A 22,928-nucleotide genomic window follows, 5' to 3' on the forward strand; every position below is an offset into this window, starting at 1 on the left:
TTTATTATGAAGAAGAAAGAAAAAATCTAAAAACCCCATTTGGCACGTGCACCAAAAGCGTGTGTTAAATGTCCCACACCAAGTTTTGCTGAAGGCAGCCACTTGAATAAACATGTCAAGCCACAAATGCAGATGTCCCTGTAACAATGCACTCTTTCGAAACAACATAAGACTGCAAATTTCCCAACATAAGACTGCAAATTTCCCAAACAACATATGCAATGGAACTAATCAAACATAATTGATTCTACGAGAACAACTGAGGAACGTTACCTACCGCAACAACATCAGGCGTTACAATATCGATCACCTACATTGCAAAATAACAACAGTATTAGCAAGTAACACTTAAAAGGAGTTAATCCAACATAGATATGTAAAATTGGGAATTCAAGAGAGTTAATCCAACATAGATATGTAAAATCGGGAATTCAAGAGAGTAAACCAGATTCAAATGGGAGAACATTTGTAGCCAAGATAGACCATGTAAGGTCGATGATGTTATATTTTCATGAACAGGCACAATAACATCAGGAATTGAAGGTCGAAACTCCTGTGCATGCGGAATTACCCACACAGACATTATCTTTGTACAACAGATTCATTATAGTAGTCATTTCAATATAAAAACAAGGGGTTCCCCCATTTTGCTATTAAGAACATAAAACAATCCCCTAATATTGAATGGGGGAAAAGAAGCAAATTTACCTTCTTGACAATTTCAGCACTCTGTTTAAAACCATGAATAGTTCCAACAAGATAGATTTGAACCCCACTGTCGGAATTCTGGAGTTTAACAACTTTACCATCAGTAGGAATACCATGTTGATAATGGGTTTCATCTTGTGCAGATGAAGAAGAAGGTTGTTGATGGCATGTACTTCTCGAATTTGCTGAAAAAACCCCAAGTAATTGTAACTGCAAGAAGACATGGTTTTACTGCTTCCCCTTGCCAGAATCTGAGATTGAAAACCCACTTGTTTTTCATCTTCTTCTTCACCATCCTGCTTTTGTGTTGTTTGTCTGTTAATCAGTTTTGGTAGGAAATGTATTATGCTTTTTCAGTCCTGCAAGAGGAGGAAAACCAAAAAAAGAGGAATGCAGCAACAAACAAAAAACACACACACTTCGTCTCGGTATGTAGCAATGATGGGCCCTCACGGTGGCTTCGGTGCAACACAATTCTCATAATACCACAGGCGGACCTATGAGAGGGCAAACCATGATACAGAGTAAATAAGCAGATTCCTAATACCAGCGATCACTGCCCATTCTGAAAAGCACATAGGTCAAAAAGGAACCCACCACTGTGATTTCTACCTATAAAACCAGACCCAGCAACACCAGGATCACCCCTGGAAGCACCATCACGACAAACCAGAATTTGATCTTTATTTGGTAGACTAAATGGAACTTTCTGAATATGCAGAGTCTTCACCTTTCATTTCTTTAAATCAAAATTTATCAATACTTGATAGTCATAACTAGTATCCCACATAGTACCCTTCATTCTAGCATCACAATCTCTAGTAAAACTCATGACTCTCTTCTCGAAAGTTGCAACATCAGGCACAACATTCTTAAAAATAATTCTGTTTCTAAGAAACCAAAGCTCCATCATAGTTGTTGAAGCAGCTATCAACCACACTACTCTTAATCTTAGCAGAGTGCAAAATATCATCATAAGAAGTAGGGTTGAGACATAGAAACATACCATTTCCAGAGTGCAAAAACCAAAGCCATTTCCAGATAATTTCACTGAAATTACAGAACCATAGTAGATGCTCCATTGTCTCCTCATTATTACCTCAGAAACCATACCTTGACACAGTGTGAATAACTCTGCTTCTCACATTTTCATCTGTAGCACTGACACACACCCCATACTATCTTCCAAACATTGCTTGAAGCAGTTGGATGCAAACCTGAGAACCAAACAGACTTGGTCCATGAAAATTGTTGGAGAAGAGGATGCCATTTCCCATCATCACTTGAATGACAGATCTTTTTGTGGTTCTGCAATTTTTGTGCATCTTGTTCGCGTTCCACTGCCTGGACCACCTGAACTATCGACTGTAGAAAAGCGGTTCAGTAGTGTCTTGTAAATTATGAAACAAAGTGGAGGGTGACTCGGCTGTAAGAAGCAGAGAAAATCGATGTGAAGCAGCATTTTCGATGGCTGGTTTAATTAGCTGCAATATTGGCTCCAGTAGGCAACAAGTGCCGACATTCAACTTCAATGTGGATTCTATTGTTCCCCGTGAGAAAATTGACCTTATTTGCTCAAGTAGTCCAACTATAACCCGGACTTTTCTTCACTCCTTTACGGTTCTTAATCAATCTTAATTCCTTCTCATCCTCTTTAAGCCCTACAATGGAATAAATGTTGGATAAAACCACATATGGAGTTGCATTATCAGGTTCCAGTTCGATAAGGTGTCTGGCAGAAAGCTCCGCAATATCAACATTCATGTGGGTTCTGCTTGCACTGAGTAAAGCTCCCCATACACCAGAATGTGGCTTCATAGGCATAGACTGGATCAAATCAAGTGCTACAGTAAAGAGTCCTGACCGTGCAAGTAAGTCAACCATGCAAGCAAAATGATCTGGTCCTGGTTCTATATGATGCATGGAACTCATTGAACGAAAGTAATTCCAGCCTTCGTTTACCAACCCTACATGAACACAAGCAGAAAGAACACCGAGAAAGGTAATTTCATTTGGTTCATAGCCTTCCACCTGCATCTTCCCAAATAATTCTAAAGCTTCTTTCCCAAGACCATGGTGAGCAAATGATGTGATCATTGAGTTTAAAGATAGAAGATCAGGTGTTCTAATACTTGAAAAGATTTTGTAAGTGGTGTTGACATCTCCGCACTTAGAGTACATAGAAATCAGTGAATTTTGGATGGATAGCTCAGATTCCATATTCATTTTAACCACATTTGCGTGTATCTGCTCTCCTTGGTTTAAACTTGCCAACCCTGAAGATGCACAAAGTACACTGCTTATAGTGTGAGAATTTGGCTTGATTGCTTCTCGACTCATCTGAATGAACATCTGAAAAGCCTCCTCAAATCTTCCGTTTCCCACGAATCCTGAAATAATGGCAGTCCAAGCAATACCATCTTTCTTGGGCATCTTATTGAATAATCTCAAAGAGTCTTCCACTCTCCCCTGGTTAGAAAAGGCAGCAATCATATTAGTCCAAGAAACAACATCTTTACTCGGCATTTTCTCAAAATATGTGCAAGCCTTTTCGGTTTCACCATTCTGAACGAAACCAGTAATCAAGGAATTCCAAGACACAACATCTTTCTTGTTCATCATATCAAATACATTCCTCGCATCATCCATGCGAGAAACTCTGCAGTACATGTTGATGACTGAATTACCCAAGTAGACATCAAATTCGAACCCCATTGAGAAAACTAATCCATGAATCTGAATACCTTCTTTGAATCTACCCAAACTTGCACAGGTCTCCAACATCACTGCCATGGTAGTAGAATTCACCTCAATTCTCTCGACTCTTCTCATTTTCGAAAACAACTCAAACCCGTTTGTCCATTGCTCACTCTTCATATACCCACTGATCATTGTAGTCCACGAAACAACATTCTTCTCAGGCATCTTCTGAAACAATACTTCAGCTTCATTAATCTTTCCATTCTTACAATACCCATCTAACATAGAACTCCACGAGACCACATTTCTCTCGACCATGGAATCGAAAACAAATACCGCTTTCTCCAATTCACCAAGTTTCAAATACCCATTAATCATTGCATTTGAAACCACTGGGTCTCTTCCAATTACAGGCATCTCATAGTAAATCTTCTCAGCTTCGTTTAACATTCCCACACGAACAAAACCCGTTATCATGACAGCATATGTAACAACATTTCTCTCAGGAACTTTACAAAACAATTCATACGCTTCGTTAATGTGAGAATTACTACGAGTATAAGCCGTAATCATAGCATTCCAAGTTGCAGTATTTCGTTGAGGCATTTCATCAAACAGCATCCGTGCTTTTGTAATTTCATTGTTTTCAGCATACGCAGTGAGCATCGCTGTCCAGGATATGATGTTTTTAGTAGGTAACTGGTTGAAGATTGATTCTGCTTCTCTGAGATTTCCATTTCTTCCGTTTTTTGTTATCTCAGAGTTTCTTTGAACAAGAAATTTGGTGCTGATAATTTTGCTGGAATTGGGCGTGAGAGTTCGGAGTGAAAGTGTTAAATAGTTAGGAGGAGTTAAGTGCGAGAGATGCTTGCAGACAAGGTTGGGTCTAGTGTGCATGGTTTGCGGATACAGCAGCTACCGCGCTTCAATTTTGATATCTAAACATTCATATTATTATACTGTCGAGAGGCTCGATCTGCTTACGCTTGAAGGTCGACGCATGGTCAGCTTACTCGCCAAAAGATTTCTGAAATCCCAAGGCACTTGGGCGTGTGCCGCGTGTCACCTCTATCACTGGCATAAGTAATTGGGCCCACCGTTTCTATTATAAACCTGTTTCGAGGCATACCAACTTTTTTTAAGGCATACTCAATGCTTACACTAACTAGTATAAGTTGATAAGAGGGTGTCTAAAGTTAGTTAAATTACTTAGAAAAACTTAAATTAATTTACTTATTTATTTATTTAATTTAAATAATTTTTAATTTTATTAAAAATTTTTCTAAATTTTTTATTTTTTTTAATTTTTTATAAGATTTTTTTAATTATTATTATTTAATTTTCTTTTTATTATTCTTCTTCTTTTTTCTCTTCTTTACTCCAAATGACGCTAACCGGAATACAATTTTAATCATCTTCGACAAATTAAGAATGAAGTTCGGCTGACAATTGAAACGAATTATCAACAAAACTATTCATTGTTCTTCATTCTGAAAGTGTTGATGAACAGTTCGGTTAATAATTAAACACATAAATGTTAGCCGAATTTCACTTTATGAAGAACAATGCTAAGCTCGGTTGTCCTATTTTTGGCTCGAGTTAGCCGAACTTAGGTTTTTGACAGTGTGAAGTTTGGCTGATAAGTTATCAGCTGAACCTAAGTATGTTTAAGAAAATTTAGTTCGGCTGATAAGTCTAGATCTAGTTAAAACTTTAAAAAACTGAAAAAAAAATTAAACAAAAAAATTAAATTTTATAATAATATTATTATAATTTTTTTGAAGAGAGGGTTCCGACGATTGAATCGGGCGATTGAAACCCTGATTCAATTCCTGGCAGTTTTCTGTTGATTCCTCAAAAGATTCAGATTCCCCTTTCTCCTCTGGTTTCCCCCCTTTTTCATTTGATGTTTTTCGTTGCCTTTTGGTATCAGATCTTTTATTCCCGGTCAGGCCATTTATCATGCAATTCAACGCAAACGCACGAAGTATCTGAAAAAGTGTGGCGCAGGGGTATGGCTTTGGCATCGTAGCTTTTTCAACCTTTGGGGAGCTTGGGGAAGATACAATACTCTTTTTGAAGAGGTTGAAGAATTTTTTAGTAAATAAGATGGCGATTGTTGGATCTAGCAGTTTTCCTTTTCACAGAATTGGGGTGGCCATTCAAAAGGGTGTTGGAGCCCAGCTTGTGGCGAGGCTCCCATCCAATTTCGTATGTAATGATTCTTCTGATTAAATAATATCTCAAAATATTAATGAAAAGTTTTATTTATTAACAAAAAGAAATTAATTTAATTTTTTTAAACATAAATTAAAAAAGTTATAATAAATTAAAAAAATATAAATGATAAGGGCATTATTGTCATTATCAAATATTGTTGATAAGGGGTTATTGGTTTTACTATCTAATGACTCTATTTTGTCCTCATTGAGTATGTCTCAAAATTTTTTTGGTATGCCTCAAAACAAGTTTCTTCCCTTAATCCACTTATTTTGTCGAGGTATGTTGTGAAAAACAAGAGCTTAATTTACCTTTGATTGTTCACATATATGGGTAAGCTCACTTTTGGGCAGTGGGTATCTCGGAGATGATAAATGGCCCATAATTCTTTTAGAGATGCTGTTAGTAACCAAGTGCCTCTTATCAAAGGCTTGGTTATATCCACCTCAATATAAGCTTTCATTTGTTTTCCAACCTTTGGTCTTGCATTTGGTGGTTCCTTATCAACCTTCCTTCCAACTTCTTTACACATCTTATCATAGGTATCATCATCTAAGTGCTCCAATTTCAGGTTTCGGAAGTTTACACAAAAAACTTGTTTTGTGAAATCATATTCAGATACCTCCTTATTTGAATCATATTCTTTAAGCACCATCAAGTACTCCAAGACATTCCAGGGTTCAACTTGAGATGATTGGCTAAGCTTTAACCGACAACGGCTACATTTTAACCGTTCACCAACTATTATATCTTCCTCTTATCTAATGATGATTAAAACACACAACTAGGGTCTATTTTCTATTTTCACGAAAAGTTTTGTTTGTTGTGTTAACTCTGTATATAGAATTCTTTTTCACTGCTTTTGTTCCAAGGGTTTTCTTGGAGCTGCTGTATCATACTTTTGTAAATAACCTTTTTTTAATAATATCTCCAATTTTCAAAAAAAAAAATTTCACAAAAACTTAACGAGCGTTTCTTTTTTCATGAATCCTATTTGGAAAATAAGATAATGTATACACATACTATTGTTGATGGTGGATTTTCATTTAAGGCTAAAATTGTAAAACCCAAAATTATGCACTGACATCCTGTAAAAGATAAAGCCATTAATGAGTGATGAATACTTCTTCACTTTACTAATTCACCTAGAATGGAGCATGTAGCAACAATCCCATGTACCCAATGAATTTATGGCATCATGACCAGCCTTGTATTTCTTGTGTTGTTCCCACTGAACTCTCATTATTGGTGCGACATGACGACTGAGTGTTATTCTCAGCAGAGTAACACGAATCTCCAAGTGTCACTAATGAGGCATGCACGAAATACCTGTACATGCTACAACTCTCGGTGTGTTATACTAGCCCGGTTAAGCATATTTGAATATGGACTGACCATATCAGTCTCAGAAACAATCACGACCACGCGAGTTGGCCGTATGATTTAACCAGCCTAGACGATCCTCAGTAGGAGCAGGCTACTACATTAATGACCATCAGCGAGCCCATTTATGCCCTGGTCGGTCGAATACCTATCATGCCTTCCAAACTACCACCGAACACCATCCTGAAGTTGGATGCCCAGACTGGTATGGAGCAGCTTGGAGGAATTGTACAAACAAAGGCCGCCTATGGCAGTCTCAAGTTCATCACGTTCGTCCAACTTCACCGGCGTGGTTGGACGACGTGGATCAGCCCAAAGCCGGTCGAACAAGCGCCGTGGTGTACACTGACGAACCTTCTTCCTACCTGCATGACCGACTCTTCCTTAACCTGACCAGATTGCAATATACGATTGTCCGAAGTTGTGTCAGCGTGAAGAATTGACGGTTGCAAGAAATTCCACTAAAGGTCCCAAATTGATCACGACCATCCAATTTCACCGGCATGATTGGATGGCTTAGATCGGACCCATAGCCACCAGGCAGGTATTGGCGCGTTCACCACCGACCCAACGTGGGTCCCACATGGTCGGCCTCCCCAAAGGAGATGCGTCGCTTGCCAATTCGTCCAGCCAAAGCAGCTTGGACGTGAAACCCTAATTAGGGTTTGCGGCACATCACATGTGTCGCAAATCAGTCTCAACCATCCATATTCGCAAGTATAGATAAAGGGTGTATATGTAGATTCAAAGGGCCCAGAGCATGTCAACACAATCTCCGTGGGCCCGCCTACATACATGACTAATCGGTCAAGACCAACTATGGTTGGTCGTCTCGATTTGTGCGCCCAAGGCATGGCCGCGCATTTTCAACAACAAATCGATCTCGACCACTCAACTTTGCCGGACAAATTGAGTGGCTTAGATCACATCTTCGCGGGACAGTGAGGTGCGGACGTGTACACTGGCCTGCCGACTGCACGCCTGACTGATCGGCCAAGACCGACCATGGCTGGTTGTCTCGAAACGCGCGCCCGAAGTAGGCACGACGTGCGGTCTTCAATTCTTTTGCGGCATGGGATTTCTGTCGCAAATCGATCTCAACCACTCCTCTTTGCCAGACAAATTGAGTGGCTTAGATCGCATCTCCATGGGACAGTGAGGTACAGACACCTACACCAGCATGCCGTCTACACGCATACCCAATCGGCCCTGCCAAAAACGTGTCCCATGCTTGGATTCGACAAATCTAAAGGTTGGTGTTCGAGCACCTCCTAAACCCTAATCCGACGGTTGCAGATGTGGGTCGCAAGCCATCTCGTCCGTCCAACTTCACAAGCTAGGACGGACAACCTAAGACAGGATTTAGGCGACCAGTGATGCATCACCACGATCACCGTCTACCACTCTTCCACACAAAGTGGTCGTCCAAGTCAGGACTTGCCTGTACAACCTCCAAACGATCACTCGAAGATGGCTGGACATGATGCTATTTTAAGATGCTTAATCCGCGACTTACTCCGTTAAGCCTTAAAAAAACGATGCTTCACACATGCTGAATATATTCGATGCATTACCTGCATAAAATACACACGATACTTCACAAGTATCGACTTCCTAAATAACTTAGTTATTTAATCTAGCATCACATGCTACTTTTTGTGGGTCCCACGATCCACACATTCGAGACATCAAACATGTCACAAACTGGGGGATACTTACTGGGGTATTGGTCTGGCGGTTTACAACGTGCAGTGCACAACGCGCCATCACAAGAACGTGTCAGGAAGACATGGACGGTTAGTGATGATGGGACAAGTGGGCAAGACTGATCGTATGACACTAACACACGCAACTCCACTACTACATCACTCCACTTTCTCCACTTCCCATGAGAGACGTGGGTTAGGCTCAGTGACTTGTATAAATAGATTCTCCACCTTATTTCCAAGACAGAAAAAGACAACATAAACCAAGTGTTGATATAATCGTATGCAAACACCAAAACTGATAGCTTACATTCTGCAAGCCAGTTCAGCTTTCCGATACAAGTCATACACAGCCAACACCTCCAGAATCTCAACACATTCTTCGCTTCACTCCCAAAGATCAACCCCATCACCTTCACTTTGTGACCGAAGCAAGTCTGGAACGACCATTTCTTGGTTTAGGTCAGAATTGTACAGATTGATTTCTTGAATCACAAGCACTCCCGTGCAGTGCATTTGTTTAGGGTTTAGATTCTTTTCTCATTCACACACCCCAAGTTACCAAAACCGGCAGAAATAGTTTTCACCCATAAACAATTGGCGACCACAGTGGGAGGTTAATCTCTCGGTTGTAAAGTCAATTTCTTCAAAATCTGATTCAATTTCATCAATTTCGAAGGGGTAGATCTTAGATTCAATTCAATCATCAATCTGTCTCAAGATGGTAGAATTAGGTCAGGATCAGCAATCAATTCTGATGGAGCTAGTGCAGATAGCACTCTCGGTGTTGACGTACCTGTCAGTGGAGATACTGTGGTCAATACGTCTCATGAAGTCGTCTCTCCTACCATCAACGCCAGCGGAGCAGGAGATGTTCCAGTAAGTGCAACGCCTCCTATCACCAGAGCCAGAGCAGCCGCGAATCCTGGCTTCGCCTCAAGTGTAACGCCTCCGAAGATCACCAGAGCAACGACTTCCACTCCTTCATCTGGACGAGGAGCCGGAGGAGCAAGAGGAGGACCATCTCCTATTACCATCGCAGACTTGATGGAGAGGCAGGAAATCTCTTGCTAAGACTCAAACGGATATGGCTGCAACTCAGAAAGAGGTACTTACTTTTCTTAAAAACTTAACTGAACGATTTCCACAAGACTCACGACAACCCCTGGAGCCAGCAAGGGATGCCTTCAATACATCCAGAGCAGGCGTTTCCACTCAGACCCACATGAATGAAGAAGCTCGTGTTACTCCTGAACACCCAAGGGAGATGGACCGACCATCCAACTTCATCATGCGTGAAGACCTGGAACGACTTCTCCAAAACCGAGGCAAAGGAAACATGATGGAGGCGCACGAACATCAGCCGCCGTACCCTCAAGATGTGCAACGAATTCCTCTTCCAAGAGGGTACACCTCTCCTCATTTCTCCCTCTACGATGGTACTGGTAACGCTCATGAACACATCTCTCGATTCTTAGAATCTTTGGGAGAGCATGAATACAATTGTGTTCTCCGTCTGAAAGAATTCTCGAAATCACTTACGGGGAGAGCGTACACCTGGTACAACAACATCGCGCCTAACAACATATCCAATTGGGACGAGATGGTCAGCGCTTTCTATAAAAAGTACTTCTTCGTGTCCGAGCAAATCACCTTTTCAGATCTGGGGAGAGTCTCTCAGCGGAACAACGAACATCCGAACGACTTCGTCAAGAGGTTCAGAACTCCAGCACTAGATTGTCATGATCCGAACATCACTGAACGTCAGTTGGTAGAGCTGTGCATCAACGAGATGATACCCATATACCGCGCCTTACTGGAGAATCTGGGCTTTCAGACGTTCTCCGAACTCCATGAAGCTGCCAAGCGTTCAGCCACAACTTCCTCGGCGTTGCTAGAGAGAACCAGGGTTGTTCGAAACGAAGATCCGCGTGAGAGTCGAGGAAGCAGGTGTCTCACAAACAAGCAATACAACACTGGTCCTTCTGTGAGCGTGGTAGGCGAAAGAGGAAAAAGGAAATCTCCAGCAACGGAACGACAACCCAAGCGTGCGGCTCCGGCACACACGACCTCGTCTCAAAAAGGAGCGGGCAAGACTCCTGCACCAGACACTGAGGATGCAGGCTTCCCATTCCCCATGAGTGAAGTAATAGAACTCTTAGAAGCATGGATTCAAGACGATGCTATCAAGCTTCCTCCTATCAGACGCCCACCAACTGAGAAAGACATGGAGGACCCCAAGTACTGCCGCTACCATAGGTTCGTCCATCATCCGACCAAAGACTGCAACAGGCTGAAAAAAATCTTCAGAGAAAGATAGAGGCAGGAAAACTCCAGCTTGGAAACGAAGGTGTTAATAGAGATCCTCTCCCTATCAGGAACTGCATGATTTCCGGGGATTCTGTTTGCAAGACTGTACAATCTATGATGGAATGTTTGTGCGAGATTTTATATTTCTCCAAGGCGCAGCGTCAGGACATATTTGCAGCCCTCAACCGCGTTGTGTCAGGCAGGCGTTTGTATCTAGAAAGGGAAGCGGTCTCGAAACCTCAGTCTTTACTGGAAGATGCAAGCAAGGGAAACTGGGGACTCCTAACCGTCGCTCGTTTGAAGGATGTTGAGTTCGATAGCACATTGATTGATACGGTCTCCAAATTCAACATCATCACTGTCAAGACCTTGAAGGCAGCAAGGATTTCAAAGCAAGAAGCCACTCGCAGCCCAACTGTGATTAAGAATCCAGATGGAGAACTTGGAGATGCATATGGATACATCGATCTTGAAGTCAAATTGGGTGATGCCTCGACGCAAGCAAGATTCTACATAGTCAAAGAGCATCCCAATTACGACATGGTCCTGGGACGCTCTTGGATACATGACAACAAGGCAACGCTGGGAGCTTGTCCTCTACCGGCTATGATACCCGAAAAAATCTCCAACGGACCTGAAGACTGTTTGTTACCACCCCTGCATCTTGCCAACGTGACACAACTTCCTGGAGAGAGCCCATCAACATACATTAAGAGATTCCGAGCTCAAGTAAGTCTCACCACGCAACCCTTTTTGCAACCAATCACTCCTCACTATGACAAGTCCTAGGGAATGGTTCCAACCAACAAACCAACCTCGGCTAGGATATGTGAATGGGAGGCCGGCCCCTTCAAACGTTTTATCAAGAGCTTAGAGGCTGTCTCAATCAAAGACGATAAGGCCAAGGTCCAAGTATCTGCACGCCCAAACCCATTTGGAATTGGAGATCTGGTGAAGGAGATGACTACATTCAAGGTTGGGAGCATGACGGTGAAAATGACCACTCCACCTGACTCACCCACCGAAAGAGAGGATGAACCGTAACTGGTAGCAGATGTTATCCTAGGCGGCTACTGCAAGCTCAACAATGTTGACAAACTGGAAGGTGTAACAATTCACTCACGATGGCTCAATCCCTACCGTACTTAAGACGCTGTGCTACCACTTTCCAGCGTCCTCCACGCTTTAAAAACGCTGTGTTATTTCCTCCAACGTGTTTCTTTTACAATTACCTTTTCATACCATATTTGTAATTCTTCCAGAAAATGATTGCAATTCTTGCATTCATAATTAGGGTTTCAATGTTCAATTTCAAGTTAATTGAAATATTATTTCCATCTAAGAACTTCTTTACCCCCTAAAGGAAGACACAAAATCCCGAGTCAGCCTAAATCAACCCACTAGAGCAAGCCAGGAAGGAAACCCTAAGCAAACATTTCGTAAGAAGTCAAGAATATGTGCAGAAAAGAATATGCTTTGAGCCATTTATCCAAGCAAGACCAGGGAGATCTCGCGTCAGGAGCACATTGATGAGTGCTAAAAAGTGCATATTTCTATATATTTTTCTTGGCATTTAACTCATCTTTTGTGCGTTAATTCTACATTTTATCCCATGTTCTGTATTTTCATTGTTTTCAAGAATAAATATTTTTCTTACTTAATTTTATATTTTTAGGTAATAAATAAAGTTTGGATGAATTGCGGAGCGGAATAGAGCAGAAAAGTAGTGAAAAGCCGGGAGGAGTTACGCAAGGAAGCCGCGAAGAACGTTGTGCACAAAACCAAGAAGCTAGGAATGGTCTTGAAGAAGAAGAATTGTCCTTAAAGAAGATATGGGCTTGGCATACCCAAGGCCCAAAACCCTTACTCAAACACATTTCCACTATCCAAGACCGTCTCGGATTTCAGCCGTCAGACCGAAGCATTTCAGCATCCTACGGTCGCTCCATCATCGCACATCAAACTCCGAAGCCCCCGCTTTACATCGCAACGCCCATCTCCATCTTGGGTCGTCCGTTTTGCTACATCACTTCATCCGACGGTCGCTCCACGCTTACCTCCGTGTCGCCGTTGGATCCACCTACCATCTTCCCATCCATCGCTCCTTGTCGCAGATCATCAAACCTCGCTGAACCCGCCTAACACCCAAGTATCGAACACCTATACCCTTCAGCCAAATGCACCTTACCCAAATTCTCATCTTCCTCCTTCGAGCAGTCGAGCTCTGCTCCTGCCAACTCCACCCTCTCCGTCGCCTCAACCACCATAACTCCCACCAAAAGCCATCATGGCTTCTAACAACCACAAACCATCATCAATACCACGTCCTACATCTTCCTCAACAACTAATTTCATCTATTTTCACGCCACTGAACCCTAGGTGTGAAGTTGGTGAAATAGGTTGATGAGCTAGAAGTGATTGGAGCAGGACATGGAGCGGGAAGAGAAATAGAAGGATGGGTCGACGTGATGGAGCAGTTATTTCATCGAATTAGGTAAGATTTGGTGAACCCTAATTTTACTGTTTGGGGATTTTTTGGGGAAAAAGCTTGCATGTATAAATTGAAGACATGGGTGTTGATTTTGGGCATGCCCGGAGTAGCCGGTGCACCAAGTTGTAGTAGTTTATTTTCAGTATTGTTCATCATGTTATAATTTAATAACTAGGGTTTTGATGAAACCCATAATCATATGTTAAGATAATTCATGTTCATGTTGTTGTTCTTGATTGTGCTTCATTGCTTTAGGAATGATAGTTAGCTAATGGATCAAATTAGCCTGTGATCAATTGTACTGTAAGAAGACAGTTGATACTAGGGGTGAGTTAGTGAAGTTGGTTGATAAGTCATCCATTTGAGACCTCCCTGGAAGAAGAAATGTGCTTAATTGATAAAGGAATGACAGTTAGCTAATTAAACCAAATGAGCCTGTGATAGGTTGTGCTGTAAGAAGACAGCTTATACTAGGGGTGAGTTAGGGAGACTAAATGATAGATCATTCATTGTAGTTTTATCTGGAAAGGAACAAGAACATAATTTGAATAGGTATTGCCTTAGCTTAGGATTATTGGGTGAATTCAAATGCCCTAGTGCTTTTAGTCACTAGAAAGATTTAGAAAACAACACCAGCTCCCTCCTTGTCCCTGTGGACTTCCCCTTATTTGCTCACTCAATACTTTAGATCCTGTATACTTGCAGGTTTAGGTTAAAACATAGTTTTAGGACTTATTCCTTTTGCTACCAAGTTTTTGGCGCCGCTGCCGGGGACTCGGTTAGCGGCGCTGTTGTTGTTTTTTGTTCTACATTTGTTTGCTGTTCTCTGCATTTGTTTGCTGTTCTCTGCATTTGTTTGCTGTTGCAGGTCTTGTTGCTGGCTAGCCTTTGCTAGCTAACTGTTGCCTGTTGCTGCTAGACCTTTCTTAACCTTGCTGTTGCATCCTTAGTGCATCCTGTTGCATCTTCACTGCATTTACTGTTTCATTACAACTGCATTCTTGCATTCTTTCATTTACTGTCATCTAGCCTCACAGAATTCTTAACTTGCACCATCTAGCCTTTATGGATGCATCATTAGCTTTAGCTTGCATCTAGTTTTGTCCTGCATATTCAGTTATCAACTCATCTTGCAGCTCATTGATTCTGTCCTGTAACTTTCTTATTTGTCATCTGAAGCTTGTGCCATCTGCATTGCATCTTACATCATCTTGGCATACTTGTCATCTTATATTCTTGCATATCTTCTTGCACTGCATCCATTTGCATAAGCATCACTGTGTAACTGCATCTTAGTCTCACTTGCTTCTGTGCATTTAGTGTAAGCATTTAACTGTTCTTGCATACTGTTTTGCGTTACCAAGCATCTTTGTTGTTCTTGCTTACTTAGTTGCATCTTTTAGCTTAGCTTAGTGTAAGCATAGTCCCTGTTCTTGCACTTCCTGTTAGGCATTGTCTTACCTCTTTAGTGCATTGTCTTGCTTCTTTCTCTTGCTCTTGTTATTGCTCTTGCTTTTGCCTTGCTGTTGGGTTCAGAACAAAAGCTGCTGCAATTGAACAAGCCCACTTGCTGTTGAACAATTCTGCTGGGCTTGCTGTTTGAACTGCAGTAGTGATCCTGCTGCCAAGCTTCTGTTGCTGGGCTGTGCAATAAAGAAACAAAAGCCCAACTGGGCTGTAAGCTGCAGAAGGAGAGGAAATTGAACCAAGCCCAACTGGGCCTTGAGTGTTGAAGCCAAAGCTTAGGATGATCTATAGCCCAACTGGGCTTTTGCAACCAAACTGAACAGCTGGGCTGTGCTTCAAAGGTAAGCCTAAATCCATTAAGAGAACCCGAATTGTGGGCTTCCAAATTTTAATTGTGGGCTTGTAATAATTTTGTTTCTATTTTGGTCTTGTAATAATTTTTACTTTATTTCTTTTTCCTTTTTATTTTGGGCTTGTAATAATTTTTTTGTTTATTTCTTTTTCCTTTTTTTTATGGGCATGTAATTATTTGTATTGTTATTTTTATTTTCTTTTGTGGGTTGTGATAATTTCTAATAGTTCAAATTTCATCAAAAAAATAAAAAATAAAAAATAAAAAAAAAATTTGCTCCTTATTTCAAAAACCAAAATTTTATCCCAAGCAAAACCAAATTTTCTTTTCAAAACCCTTTCAAACCAAATTTTACTTACTCCCATTTTAACAACCAAATTTTTTCTTCTTTAACCCATTAAAACCAAACTTGCTCCCAAATTTTAAAAAACCAGAAAAATGTCTCCCACCAAAACCAAATTTTTCCCAAAAAAAAAACCAAACCCTTTAAAAACCAAATTTTGAGCTTTGTAAACTCTTTACTTAGCCTTTGAGCCCAATCATGTCTAGATCTTTTTCTACAGTTGGGGAATACAACAAATCCCTTAGAGAACTTGCGTGTGGACATACTTCACGTTATGAACCTCCCATAGTCCATGATGTCAATAGTCATAGGAATTATTATGGACACTTTCAAAGTCCCGAGCCTCAATACATGAACCCTAATGACTATTCACACATGCATCATTCGCCACAACGTGAAAATGAACATTTTGCTAGTGCCTCACTCACACAATCATCATTGATCGATCAATTAGAAGCTCGAATCGCAGCTTTAGAAATGCAATCACATGAGGAATCTGTCACATCTAATTTTCTTAGGCAACCTGAAATCTATGCATGTCCCGCATGTGATGGCTTAGACCACACTATTGCGAATTGCTATATTTTCCATGAATTTAGGCGTACTGGAGAAATTCCAAGGTTTGTAGAACCTACAGATTATTATGATGGTGGTTATTGGGACCATAATCAACCTTTTCAAGGTTGCGATCAACCATTTATAGACCCTAACGACCATGCACCCATGTATCAATCACCACAAGGGGAGGACGAACAATTTCACATGAGCCCTTGTATGCAATCTATAATGGAAAACATCAATCTCCTCAAACAAAACACTGCTAGTTTAGAAATGCATACATTGAATGATCATAGCAGCATTGTTATCCCTAATGAAATTAATTATCAAAATAGTGTTTTTAACCCTACTCATGATAGTCATATTGAACATGAACCTAATCTAGAGGTAAATGAGTGGAATAGAAACACTATAGTTTTTAGGGAAGGACACTCTTGTTTTGTTGAGGATGATAATAATTATGATGTTATATTAGAAGAACATGTCTATACTGATGATGTTATGGAACCTTTGGGTTCAAATACATTAGGCTTCTCTGCCCAGACCTTAATGAATGATATCTCTTCTAGTATTCCATATGATGTTTCCATTGAATTGCCGATGCATGAGGACAAATATGTTGATGATGTTGATGATTCTGAGTGTGAACTTGCTAAATTGATTGATGATTGTGAGCATGATGTGACATGTGTATATTATTTAGGAGATTTTGATTTGATTGATAATGACGCACCTATTCTCGTACATGAGTCACAATCTGTTGGCCTTCCACCCAACCTAGATTTGGTTTGTACCAATATTGTAAAACCAATTTTTCTGAGAATGCCTAATCTAGGTTTGGAACTGTGTGCTTCCCAAGTCCTCTTGGACCATTTTGCATTTAAATATAATATCTTTGAGGAACCACAGTTGGAAATTGCATGTTTGCCCGTCCATAGCAAAGTACACTTTGAGTTAGATCTTGTGCATGATGAACCCCCAAAGCTGCGCGATTTTGTTTTCAAAATTATATCTTCTGTAAAATCCAGGTTTGGGGGTAGCTCATTTGGTTTCACAGCTTCACGTGCTTTTCTTTCATGTGTGACGTTGTTGAAACCGCTACACTTTGTATTTTGGGTTGATCCTCAACTCTTTAGACTTTTGGTGTATGGTGAATTTTTTGTATATAATCCAGTAGATAAATTTTAAAACTTTTTGGTTTCTTTTGTATATATTTTTGCTAATCCAATATGATCTAAGTTGAAAATGTTGGATTCTAGCCGGTGAATAATGAAGTTCGGTTCGTGTTTTCGACGAATCGGGTATTCTCTCTCCTTTTACTCTACTTAGCATGTTCCTCTTCATATGTTGCATTATAATTTTGTTATCTTTTGAAACATTGAGGACAATGTTTAGTTTAGGTTTGGGGGTATGGAATGGATACCATGATAATATGCTATAATTGAAAACGAACTCCTTCTTCTTTTGAAAAAAATGAAAAAATCAAAATAAAAAATTAAAAAATCATAAAAATGGAGCTCATTTACCTTGAAATGTTGACTCTTGTGCAAATATGTAATTATTAGGAGTCTTAGTCTAGATATTTAGGCACCCTGATTCTAGCACAATTCACATAGTGATAAGAAATTTGCACGCGCACGATCTACCAATACATGTATAGCCTCGATCTTCAAGGTGTTTGATAGGAAGTCACGATTGCCAATCACTTTAGAATACTGAACGAAACTTGACTAGCTTGTTCTTTGGTTGGTTGGGATAGAAGGTGGAGGTTACATTAAGAAAAACAACCATCGAATTTAACTGGGTGCATCAAAAAGGGCTACCTCTTGCGAAGTGTCATGTATTTTTTTGTTTCTTTTTCCTTTTGTATCAAAAGTGTTTCCTTGTTCCAAAAAAAAAAAAAAATGTATATATTCAAAAAAAAAATCAGAAAAAAAAAATAAAAAAAAATCAAGTATTCAAATTCCATTTGTGTCATGTAAAGAAAATAGTTCTCTCTTATCCAAAAATAAAAGAGAGTAGTCAATGTAAATAAGAGTCATGTAAAGAGTCATTTTTTGTTTTATTAAGCAAGGAAGGGTGCATGCCATTGATGTACAACGCGAGTAATTGTGAAATACCTCCAACTCATTCACAATTCTCGTAAATTCCGGACAGCTAGCTAGATTTCGACCTTGGTTCTTAGCCTGAGAAACTATCTCTTGGTGATTAGTAGTCATAACTTCAGATCTTTCTTTACACATGTGTAGATACACTTTACACTCTTATCACATGTCTTTTTTTGTTAACAATGCTAGGATTGTGCCTTTGATAGCTAGATTGACATCTCCATTTTGCTGTGAGCTTAAACTGTCTTGCACATGTCACATTTGATGGAATCTGAGCTTATATTTTGACCTAGAACTTTGTAGGTACGTTCTAAGCAAACCTTCACGAGACTTCACTCGTCCACTAGGGACACTTAGTGGTTTAAAAGGCTTAGTGCATACGCTAAATGCATTCGAGAGACCAACGACAGTGGTATAGGTAGGATTTCCTTGGTTTTGTTTTACTTGAGGACAAGTAAAATTCAGGTTTGGGGGTATTTGATGAGTGCTAAAAAGTGCATATTTCTATATATTTTTCTTGGCATTTAACTCATCTTTTGTGCGTTAATTCTACATTTTATCCCATATTCTGTATTTTCATTGTTTTCAAGAATAAATATTTTTCTTACTTAATTTTATATTTTTAGGTAATAAATAAAGTTTGGATGAATTGCGGAGCGGAATAGAGCAGAAAAGTAGTGAAAAGCCGGGAGGAGTTACGCAAGGAAGCCGCGAAGAACGTTGTGCACAAAACCAAGAAGCTAGGAATGGTCTTGAAGAAGAAGAATTGTCCTTAAAGAAGATATGGGCTTGGCATACCCAAGGCCCAAAACCCTTACTCAAACACATTTCCACTATCCAAGACCGTCTCGGATTTCAGCCGTCATACCGAAGCATTTCAGCATCCTACGGTCGCTCCATCATCGCACATCAAACTCCGAAGCCCCCGCTTTACATCGCAACGCCCATCTCCATCTTGGGTCGTCCGTTTTGCTACATCCCTTCATCCGACGGTCGCTCCACGCTTACCTCCGTATCGCCGTTGGATCCACCTACCATCTTCCCATCCATTGCTCCTTGTCGCAGATCATCAAACCTCGCTGAACCCGCCTAACACCCAAGTATCGAACACCTATACCCTTCAGCCAAACGCACCTTACCCAAATTCTCATCTTCCTCCTTCGAGCAGTCGAGCTCTGCTCCTGCCAACTCCACCCTCTCCGTCGCCTCAACCACCATAACTCCCACCAAAAGCCATCATGGCTTCTAACAACCACAAACCATCATCACTACCACATCCTACATCTTACTCAACAACTAATTTCATCTATTTTCACGCCACTGAACCCTAGGTGTGAAGTTGGTGAAATAGGTTGATGAGCTATAAGTAATTGGAGCAGGACATGGAGCGGGAAGAGAAATAGAAGGATGGGTCGACGTGATGGAGCAGTTATTTCATCGAATTAGGTAAGATTTGGTGAACCCTAATTTTACTGTTTGGGGATTTTTTGGGGAAAAAGCTTGCATGTATAAATTGAAGACATGGGTGTTGATTTTGGGCATGCCCGGAGTAGCCGGTGCACCAAGTTGTAGTAGTTTATTTTCAGTATTGTTCATCATGTTATAATTTAATAACTAGGGCTTTGATGAAACCCATAATCATATGTTAAGATAATTCATGTTCATGTTGTTGTTCTTGATTGTGCTTCATTGCTTTAGGAATGATAGTTAGTTAATGGATCAAATTAGCCTGTGATCAATTGTACTGTAAGAAGACAATTGATACTAGGGGTGAGTTAGTGAAGTTGGTTGATAAGTCATCCATTTGAGACCTCTCTGGAAGAAGAAATGTGCTTAATTGATAAAGGAATGACAGTTAGCTAATTAAACCAAATGAGCCTGTGATAGGTTGTGCTGTAAGAAGACAGCTTATACTAGGGGTGAGTTAGGGAGACTAACTGATAGATCATTCATTTTAGTTTTATCTGGAAAGGAACAAGAACATAATTTGAATAGGTATTGCCTTAGCTTAGGATTATTGGGTGAATTCAAATGCCCTAGTGCTTTTAGTCACTAGAAAGATTTAGAAAACAACACCAGCTCCCTCCTTGTCCCTGTGGACTTCCCCTTATTTGCTCACTCACTACTTTAGATCCTGTATACTTGCAGGTTTAGGTTAAAACATAGTTTTAGGACTTATTCCTTTTAGGTCCAAGTATCTGCACGCCCAAACCCATTTGGAATTGGAGATCTGGTGAAGGAGATGACTACATTCAAGGGTGGGAGCATGACGGTGAAAATGACCACTCCACCTGACTCACCCACCGAAAGAGAGGATGAACCGTAACTGGTAGCAGATGTTATCCTAGGCGGCTACTGCAAGCTCAACAATGCTGACAAACTGGAAGGTGTAACAATTCACTCACGATGGCTCAATCCCTACCGTACTTAAGACGCTGTGCTACCACTTTCCAGCGTCCTCCACGCTTTAAAAACGCTGTGTTATTTCCTCCAACGTGTTTCTTTTACAATTACCTTTTCATACCATATTTGTAATTCTTCCAGAAAATGATTGCAATTCTTGCATTCATAATTAGGGTTTCAATGTTCAATTTCAAGTTAATTGAAATATTATTTCCATCTAAGAACTTCTTTACCCCCTAAAGGAAGACACAAAATCCCGAGTCAGCCTAAATCAACCCACTAGAGCAAGCCAGGAAGGAAACCCTAAGCAAACATTTCGTAAGAAGTCAAGAATATGTGCAGAAAAGAATATGCTTTGAGCCATTTATCCAAGCAAGACCAGGGAGATCTCGTGGACCGCTACTGCTTCTTCCTCCGGATCTTCCTCAGCTTCCGCTTCCGATATTTCTGCAGCAACGCTATCCGCCTCAACAACATCAACAGAGACAACTTCCACATCTTCCTCAAGAAGCACGACAACGTTAGGAATTGTGTTGAGCACTTTTAGACACTCAGGTTCGTATGTGTCAGAATCGAGGATTATCACGCCATCATGGATTGGGTAATCACATTTATCTTCACCGAGAGAACGTTTGTGTTCAACCCTCCTCCTCTTTAGCCGTGCTGCAAATCTCTCAGCTCTTGCGCTTGTTGATTCTCGCAATGCTTCATCGCGCCTCCATTGCTCCTCCATATCGATCGCAGCTGAAAGGGCACAAATGCATCCCCTGGTAATACACAGGTGCAGAATGAACATCCCCTGTGTAGAACGACCGACTTCACGGAGTGAGAGATCAATTTTAGCCATTACCTCCTCATGTGCACCAGCCTCCTCAGTCTTATTGACTTCGAAACTTTTTCTGGATAAGTTACAGAGTGATCATCATCAATCGCCTCCATGATAAACTGCGAAGAAGAAGAAGTTATGGTTACAAAAAAAAATCATCATTATTGTTGATCGATCAAAAGATAAGATAAGCGCGGAGCAGTACCTAGAATATAAAAGAAAACGATTCTGTGATAGGAGGAGTCCTTAGAATTTTCTTTATATTTCACGAGACAACAGAATCCCAGGGAGAAAGGGAGTCTTCACTTGCCACCTATAAAGGCTGCTAATTTGGGATAAATATCAACAATGCTTATCGGATATATTTGAGAGAAGCCGCCGTATAATGGAAGGGAGTACACCCAGTCCAAGAAGCGGTCCAAGCTCTGTCCAGATATGTACGGAGGAAACCAAAGGGAACCGGCTCACCTGACCAAGTCCTGCTTCCCCCACAACCCTAATCAGGTTCGACCACCATACAACACCTGACGATATCTATCTATGCGGTAAATGCGTATTTACTTTATCTTAATCATTTTAGTATACAAATTTGTCACCATCTCATGCCTACCCCACAATGGTGTAACCATTATGCGCTAGGCAGGGGACTTAATGTTGATGGAGGATTTTCATTTAAGGCTAAAATTGTAAAAGCCAAAATTATGCTCTGACATCCTGTAAAAGATAAAACCATTAATGAGTGATGAATACTTCTTCACTTTACTAATTCACCTAGAATGGAGCATGTAGCAACAATCCCATGCACCCTATGAATTTATGGCATCATGACCAGCCTTGTATTTCCTGTGTTGTTCCTACTGAACTCTCATTATTGGTGCGGCATGACGACTGAGTGTTACTCTCAGCAGAGTAACATGAATCTCCAAGTGTCACGAATGAGGCATGCACGAAATACCTGTACAGGCTACAACTCTCGGTGTGTTATACTAGCCCGGTTAAGCATATTTGAATCTGGACTGACCATATCAGTCTCAGAAACAATCACGACCATGCGAGTTGGCCGTATGATTTAACCAGCCTAGACGATCCTCAGCAAGAAAAGGATACTACATTAATGACCACCAGCGGGCCCACTTATGCCCTGGTCGGTTGAATACCTACCATGCCTCCCAAACTACCACCGAACACTAGCCTGAAGTTGGATGTCCAGACTGGTATGGAGCAGCTTGGAGGAATCGTACAAACAAAGGCCGCCTATGGCAGTCTCAAGTTAATCACGTCCGTACAACTTCACCGGCGTGGTTGGACGGCGTGGATCAGCCCAAAGCCGATCGAACAAGCGTCGTGGTGTA

At 40.7% G+C, this 22,928-nt stretch overlaps 1 protein-coding gene across 5 annotated transcripts; it reads right to left on the reverse strand.

The window, feature by feature from the left end:
• Positions 1-34: 34 nt before the first annotated feature.
• Positions 35-4,412, reverse strand: LOC113322051 (pentatricopeptide repeat-containing protein At1g53600, mitochondrial-like). 5 transcript variants are annotated; one of them, XM_026570077.1, is made up of 4 exons: positions 1,306-4,412; positions 709-1,205; positions 278-310; positions 35-138 (listed from the first exon to the last, which is right to left on the reverse strand). In XM_026570077.1, the coding sequence occupies exon 1, from the start codon at positions 4,303-4,305 to the stop codon at positions 2,284-2,286; it is 2,022 nt and encodes a 673-aa protein (XP_026425862.1). In that variant the 5' UTR covers positions 4,306-4,412; the 3' UTR covers positions 35-138; positions 278-310; positions 709-1,205; positions 1,306-2,283. The 5 variants fall into 5 exon arrangements, with proteins under 5 accessions (XP_026425862.1, XP_026425860.1, XP_026425852.1 ...); XM_026570075.1 differs by having other exon boundaries at positions 709-1,023; positions 1,128-4,412; XM_026570067.1 differs by having other exon boundaries at positions 709-4,412.
• Between the last annotated feature and the right edge of the window lie 18,516 nt (positions 4,413-22,928).

This window comes from Papaver somniferum, chromosome 1, assembly GCF_003573695.1.
Source record: "Papaver somniferum cultivar HN1 chromosome 1, ASM357369v1, whole genome shotgun sequence".
Lineage (NCBI taxonomy): Eukaryota > Viridiplantae > Streptophyta > Magnoliopsida > Ranunculales > Papaveraceae > Papaver > Papaver somniferum.